At 33.9% G+C, this 7,951-nt stretch overlaps 1 protein-coding gene across 1 annotated transcript; it reads right to left on the reverse strand.

Annotated features, from left to right (window-relative positions):
* Positions 1 to 3,115: 3,115 nt before the first annotated feature.
* On the reverse strand, positions 3,116 to 6,494 carry LOC126747535 (uncharacterized). Its single transcript, XM_050456254.1, has 2 exons — positions 5,621 to 6,494; positions 3,116 to 5,147 (listed from the first exon to the last, which is right to left on the reverse strand). Exons 1-2 carry the CDS (start codon positions 5,637 to 5,639, stop codon positions 3,535 to 3,537), a joined length of 1,632 nt encoding a protein of 543 aa, XP_050312211.1. The 5' UTR covers positions 5,640 to 6,494; the 3' UTR covers positions 3,116 to 3,534.
* Between the last annotated feature and the right edge of the window lie 1,457 nt (positions 6,495 to 7,951).

A 7,951-nucleotide genomic window follows, 5' to 3' on the forward strand; every position in this document is an offset into this window, starting at 1 on the left:
AATAAATACTTTTAATCCTTTTGTATAGGTACCTACCTTTTAACGCTTTGTAACATGCAAAAATGGGGTCAGGTAATATATACAGACTATAAATACTTTTAAATCATATTTTAAACGTTAGTAGTCACTGCTACGCTGTAGTGTAATCACAATATTATTATCCCAATATTTAAAAAATGGAGGTATTCAGTCCAACGAAAAGATGTACTAAAAATTCTCCACTATCGCTAAGTGAAAAAGTTATTATTTTAAATGTACATGATTGCATAAAACACGATTACCCTAGTTTTACTGTGCAAGAAATTGTTGAAAAATGTTCTTGAATGAGTGGAATTGGAAAGTCCACCATTTTCAAATTGTTGCGGGAAAGAAAAGTAGCAGGTCAAGTGGAATCTCCCAAGCAAAAGCCAGAACGACCTACAAAAGTCCTTGATGAAAATGCTAAATGTATAATTCGAAGAAAAGTTCACTCTTTTATATTTTAAAAGGAAATACCCACCCTAGACAAAATTTTAATGGAGCTTGGCCGAGATGACAGTATTCTGTTGATAAGTAGAAAACTTTTATGGAAAACTTTAAAAAATATGGATTTTGCCTGGGAAAAGCATAACCGCAAAGCAGTTTTACTGGAGAGCGACGAAATTGTTTGTTGGAGACGACAATACTTGAGAAGTATCAAGCAGTACCGCAGGGAGCAAAAGAAAGTTTTTTATCTTGATGAGACGTGGATTAACGAAGGTTATATAGTCCAAAAAATGTGGCAAGACAAAAATATAACCAGTGCTCGCCAAGCTTTCATAGAAGGCCTGTCTACGGGTATTAAAGTACCTTCGGGAAAAGGAAAAAGACTTATAATCACACATATTGGAAGCGAAGAGGGATTTTTAAAAGAAGGTCTGCTAACCTTTGAGTCGACTCGCACAGGAGATTACCATGAAGACATGAACTCAGACGTTTTCGAGGACTATTTTGGTGAAATGATAAAATTTCTTCCGGCTAATTCGGTGGTGGTTATGGATAACGCAAGCTATCATTCACGGCGAATAGAGAAGACGCCAACTTCAAGTTGGAGAAAGCAAGAAATTATCGATTGGCTGACTGCAAAAGGTATTGCGTTTGAAGCAAATTTGATAAAAAAAGAACTGCTGGCAATAGCAAACTTACACAAAACTCGTTTCATGAAATACGCCGTGGAAGATATAGCCGAAAAATATAATATAACTGTACTGCGCTTACCGCCATATCATTGCGAACTAAATCCTATGGAACTGATATGGGCGCAGGTAAAAGGATTTGTAGCAAGACAAAACACGACTTTTAAAATGAAAAATGTTAAGCTACTGTTTGATCAAGCCATTACGGAAGCGACACCAGAGAATTGGCGAAAAGCAGTCCAGCATGTAATTAAGCAAGAGGACAAAATGTGGGATTTTAACAACCTCATCGATCAGACAGTCGATCCTTTAATTATAATGTCAAGAGGTGATGACAGTTCGTCAGATGACGAAGAAGACTACAATCTATTATAATTTAAAATTGTTATACACTGTTCAAAAAGTGCCAGATCCAAAAGTGACATTTTCAACTGTTTTACTCTACATATTATGTTCAATAAATTTGTGAAAAAAAATATATTATTCCATTTAAACAAAAGTAACTTTCTAAAATAAAATAGCATTTAAGTACATTAATTATAAGGTAAAAAAGAAGTCCCAGTTGCACGCCTTTGGCGAACCGTTTTCAATGTTTATCAGTGGGTAACAATGGGCAAAACTCATAAATTGACCCAAAACCGGGTGGCACTACCTGCAATCAATGAAAAGAAAGAATTTTACATTGAAACTAATACCCAACTAAGGTAGTGGCATAAAATATTGGTGGATCACCAGGTACCACTTTTGCATACCTAATGAGGTTTTATTGCTCTACACACTTCTGAAATAGAGTATAACAATATAAGAAGGATGACTGTTGAGTGAATTTGCATTGTAGACCCATTGGCTAAGAACAACTCTGACAGGTAATAAACCACATTTTAAAGCGTATTTTACATACATTAGTTAAATGTTGTGCTGTGGTACCTGAAGGGTTAACCAATTTCCAAAATCTTTCATGTACAATACCAGTTAATACATGTCGCAATATGACAATCATCTGCGTTTTATTGGAGCTGTCTGTGGTCTCATCTACTTGAATTGCCACAAAATTTGTCTGGCCAATCTCCTTAATTATATGAGTATATACAATGGCTAACATTGATTCTAAAATATCGTTCTGAATTGTTTTTTTGATGTTCCGTTAAATAATGTACTTTTTTCAATATGTTCTTTAAACATTAAATCCAGTTCAGAAACAAAATCGATAAGGCCCAGAAAAATACCAGGATTATTGGAGCTGTTACTTTCGTCATGACCGCGCAATGCAATTTCGAAAACTCCGCAAAATTTTACACAGTCGATTAGTTTGTTTAAAATATACCTATTTTTAGAAACCGATTCATTAAAGTCATGCACAGATTTACGATATACACTATCAAGTTGCTGTCTTATGTTAACACGTCCTAAACTTGCGTAGCTCATTAATGAATTTATATGAGTAGTGGAAGAAGCATGCTTTGTAATTTTCACTTTTAAATGCTTAATGTCAGTTACTCCATTTTTCGCCCATACAGCGTCATTCGAAAACAATAAACACGGGTAGCAAAAAAATGCATTTCTCACACTGCAGCCAGAAATCCAATCACACAAATTGTACATTGATTCTTTAAAATATCTTTACCATCCAAACATTATCATTCCATCCTTGTTGTTTGTTTTAAATTCATATTTGGTTTTGGTCGACCACTTTCCATTTTCTCAAGGCGCCGCACACAGGCGAAAATCGGGGAAAAGCCGGCCATAAATAGTAGTAGTGCTGATATGAACCACAAACATATTTAATCATAAGAAAATGTGATTTGTTTGTTTTTGTGCTATTTAATTTTATAAGTAACCTTTGCTTTGTGTGTAAAAATAAGCAATTAAAATACATGTTAAGAGTAATATATTTAAGTATGTAAAGTATATACAGAGCTTACTTAACAATAACTTTGTAATAATAGTAAAGCCTAACCTATCTTAATAATAATTAAAATCAGCAGAAATTGTTGGTTCATCAAAAATGCCAAAACTTCTAAAGGGTACTGTTTAAGCTTTTTAGCAGATGATTTTTTCATATTGGAGATTAAAGGATCAGAAGATATTAAGAGATTACAAAATATATCTTTCATGTTTTGTTTTCTTGAAAACTTCCGTGCATGAAATTCTCTGAATCTTTTATTATCTTTATTTTTTGATTCCTGGGCTTCTTCGCCAAGTTGCCCAATTGGAACCAAAAAATATGATATTATATCAGAACTGTGCATTAAGATTTTATGCACGGAAGTTGGCATATTGTACCACGGATACAATTCTACAAATTTTCTGGCCGTATCATGACAGTAATCCTTAAAACTATCGATTTTAATATGAAAACCACTAGAAATTGTTAATAAAATTACTCTTCTTGATTGATGTCTGTAATTTCCGAAGCTTTAGCAGCATTCTCAAAAAAACGGCGAGCAGTGTTGCCGTCATTAGTACTTCCAAAACCAGGTTTTGGTCGGTCAACCAATAGTCCAATTTCTTTAAAAAATAAGTCTTGGATTCGTTTTTTGGCATTTGCAAGTTTTTCTTTGTTTTCCTGGCCTCGCGCTTGCCATTGCTTAAATTCCATCTTATAAGATAGATGCAGCAAACACTCAAAAAAACGAATCCAAGCATGTAAAGATGACAAACCAAATTGAAATCTAGATTCGTCAGCAATTTTCTGTTTTAAAACCTTATCGATATTGTTAAAATCTTTGGATGTTAGATTACACAAATAGCATCTCTGAGTTGAAGTATTTTCAGTAACAGCATTACACAATTTGCCATCTATCATTGTAAAATATAAAATGTGTTTTAAAAATACATTGTTTCCTTGAATATCAAGCTTTGTTGGTTGCAAATCTGAAATTTGTTGGTCAAAATATTGCTTTTCTCTCACTGATAACTCTGTTGTTTCATGCCTAAACTGGACTCTAAGAGGTCTACAGAGTCGTGTGGAGGAAGTTTTGGGATTTTCCCAGATTACAAACTTATCTTTTGATTTCGGATCACCGTTAATGAGCTGAATTGGTACCATTGATGTTAAAAAGATATTAGCATCTGAAATATTGGACTCTGCAAACTGCTGTTTGTATTGACTCATCCCAGAACTCCCGTCACACCCCCATTTGCAAATTAAATTTAAATTATTATATTTTTTTTGGTTTAAAGAATTTAAAACTTCTTTTAGGGACTCAAATAACCTTAAAGATGTATGATCCAGCAAACTTTGAAGAGGCACTTCAGCAACATCCTCAGAAATGTTTAGGTTTTCTGGGTAGCACCTTTTTTTTGCGGCAGTTATTGACTCATAATTAGGATAAAGAGTTGACCTTTTGTGGCTTTTTGCCGAATTTCTTATAAGATTGTATTGAAATTTTGTCAATGTAGCCTCTACAAAAAGCGATAAGGCTTCGTCCGCTGAAAATGGTATTTCACATTCTTTTTCAAGAGATTTTTTATATTTTGATGCACGGGTTGGTGATGAGAATGCAACATTTTTTAACACATCTGCTTCATCCAGTTTACCTTCGGACCTAAACTTCATTTGAGCAGCAAATGTTAGTTCTTCAGGGCTTCGATCTGCTCGCATCTGTTCAGTTTTTCTTCTTTTTGATCGGTCACATAAATCTAAAAATCCAGTGAATGGCCTCCCTCTACTCGATAGAGTTGTATCCTGCATTTCGGCTGGTTGAGCTTCATTCATTTCAGAAGAAAATTCCAACTCAATATTTAACCAATCTGGATTTTTATTTTCAAATGCAGTTTTATTTCTTGATGCTGATGACCATTTTGTGTCATATTTCTCGATGAATTTATATATGACTCTTGAAGACTCTTCTGACAAGCGTTCAACTCGCATGGTAGAGGTCACTTTTTCTGCCAAATAACGGCACTGCTCCATTCTTTTCTTGGACTGACAAATTCCTAACCAACTGACAAGTTGGCTTCTTTTAAACCAAGCAGATTTTGTTGCTGTCCCTGAAATAATAAGTAATTTTGTTAATTATTTTTCATAAGATTTTGCCATTTAAAATTGGTTGCCATATTGAATTTTAAACCCATATGGCAATTTTTTTATTTCTATATTAAATTTTCTATTAAATGATGTTTTATTTTATAAAAATTAATTTATTCTTCAAGTTAGTAGCAGAAAATTATTTCTTGCGTTTCGGACCTGCAATAGCATTTTATACGAATTTGGACCCGGACTACAAATCTTTAAAAATATTTTTTCGTCAAGATCGCAAATTATCGCAGCAACTTAAGATTGGATCTTACAAAGGACTTATTAAGCAATAATTTAAAACTAATTTAAATTCGGGAAATTACGCGAAATCATACTTTTAGTTTAGCAGAAGATCAGAAATTTAAATTTTTAAAAAAAAATTAACTGTTAACCAAAAAATCAGTAATAAAAAAAAGTAAAGAAATATTTTTAATATTCTACTTACCACTAGCAATAGGCTCCATTGCTGCTTTACAAAATTTTCACCCACACTTTGCCGAAAAACTAAATTTAAATGACTACTTTTTACAGGCGCTTTTGAATCACAATGAAATAGTCTCCACGAACATCAACTTTCAACTAAAATATTTCTGCAAGTGACAAGACGAAAAACAAAAGGGTAATTGTTTATTATACCCAGGTAACTAGATAATTGAATTATACTCAGAATAGGCCTTAATTGGGAAGTTGGTATTTCCGATTTATGGCCGGCTTTTCCCCGAATTTCGCCTGTGTGCGCCGTTCATAATTTAATGTTCCAGCAGATTTTAAGGCAATTATTTCGAATCTTGTTTTTTTTCAATCAGAAAAAAAAATCCAATAATAGTCACAAAAATAAATTACGAAATGTAAACACGCGCCGCGATATATGCAATACCGTCAAAGTGCGGGCGGCAAACCACTAACTAAAACAAAACATTCATCCAGTCGGGCCGTCGACTACGACTACATTAGAGATATAGGACTGAAAGGTGACTCTCACTCCTGCTCACGAAATGCGAATCTGCCCTCTTTGTTCTATTTTACATGCATTTCTCCATAAGCCTTAAGAACTGTATAGGGACAATTTAAAATACGCTCCAGCCACGGGCTTGTGTGATGAGCGCGAGGCGCGACGTTGGTACTATATTTATTTGTTTTGCCAATGCAGAGAATTTTATAATTCACAGTGAAGTTTTAGATAAAAGATATTTTTAATAAAATTAGTATTTTTATGAGATTATTTTAGGGGGGTCATTGACCAATTGACCCTAAGAAGGAGCCGCCACTGAAATAAAGTCAGTCTGTACAGATAATTCAACGAGCGCGTTTTATTTCAATAGTGGCCATATTAAATTTATTTTGACAGCATGCTAATTTGCCCAATAGAGAACTTCACACATATGTTGTCTTTTATATTATAACCTCGAAGGATCACAAAATTGGCACCTAATCACTCGCCCGTGAAAGCAACGATTTGAATTTACTTTTTCCCAATATATGTGACCCACTTCAGGGGCCGTATTTTTGAAACCATTCGACTTTGATTCGCATACGAAATTAGAGGATTTCGCACGAAAAATTGATATTCGTATTTTCGACCGCTTCGTATGCGAACTTTTTCGCATGCGGTGGATCGAATGGGTATATACCATTCGAATTTCAAGTTCGCGTGCGATTCTGCCACTTGTCTTGTTTTGATTTTAAACTAGCTTTATTTTTTTTTTAATTTGTGAGTTGGTTAAGTATTTTCGTAGTGTTTTTTTATTGTTTATTGAAAAAAAAAATAGCAATAATCAAATGGCAAGATTAAACAATCTTGTGCAAAGAAACGTGGTCGATGCACTGGAAGAGACTAAAACTCTGGCAGATAGAAGGAATAGGATGTACTCTTCATTTCTTGACCCATTTGAAATGTATGCAGATGCTTAATTTAATAAATTATATAAATTAAGCAAGCCTATTACGATAGAATGATTAAGCATATTACGATGATGTGATCTTTATGTGCTCCTGAGACTGTGTAATCTATCCACTAGTTTTATATAAGGCTTGTGCAGTTTTAGCCGAAAAATTTTGGGTGAAATTGCCCGACTTTAATTCCGGGTGCTCTTCCATAAATGAAATTAGTTCTTTCTTTCGCTCACTCGACACAAAACCGCAATATTTTTTATTTTTTGAATTCATTAAAAAAAAAGTCAATTCGCAAAAACCCAAGAAATGCCATGAAAAAACCTCAAAATTCCTTGATGTTTTTAAATTTAAATTTTAGGTTAGGTTAAAAAATCGTTATCGTCTTCATCCCGGGTGACACGGCCTCCAATAGCACTCGACTTTGCTACGTTGCCACTACATTTCATGTTCGCATGCGAATGAAATATCGAATGCTGTTCAAAAATGCACTTTTTAATTCGTGTGCGAATTTTGCCGCTCGACTTTGTTCGCATTCGAAGATTCTCGCATGGTTTCGAAAATACGGCCCCAGATCTTCTTTATCATTTTTTACCAAAAAGGGAGTTTTTAATTATAATATTGTATAAAAAAATGCACTGCTGAAACCACTCAATCAAAACATCCTTAATTTTTTTAATATTAACACTGCACGAAAGGCGCACACCATCCAAACGTAAATAACGAGCGCAGTTGCCAAATACTATTATCGTGAGAGTATTTCCTGTATGTGGAAATTGGGTAATTTAACGAATTCTAATTAAAAATAGTTTTTGTTATTAAACGAATTTCACACTTTTTTTTTTGCTTTATAATAAAGAATGCCCTCTGCCCCCTGTGTAGATGT

This window comes from Anthonomus grandis, chromosome 19, assembly GCF_022605725.1.
Source record: "Anthonomus grandis grandis chromosome 19, icAntGran1.3, whole genome shotgun sequence".
Classification (NCBI taxonomy): Eukaryota; Metazoa; Arthropoda; class Insecta; order Coleoptera; family Curculionidae; genus Anthonomus; species Anthonomus grandis.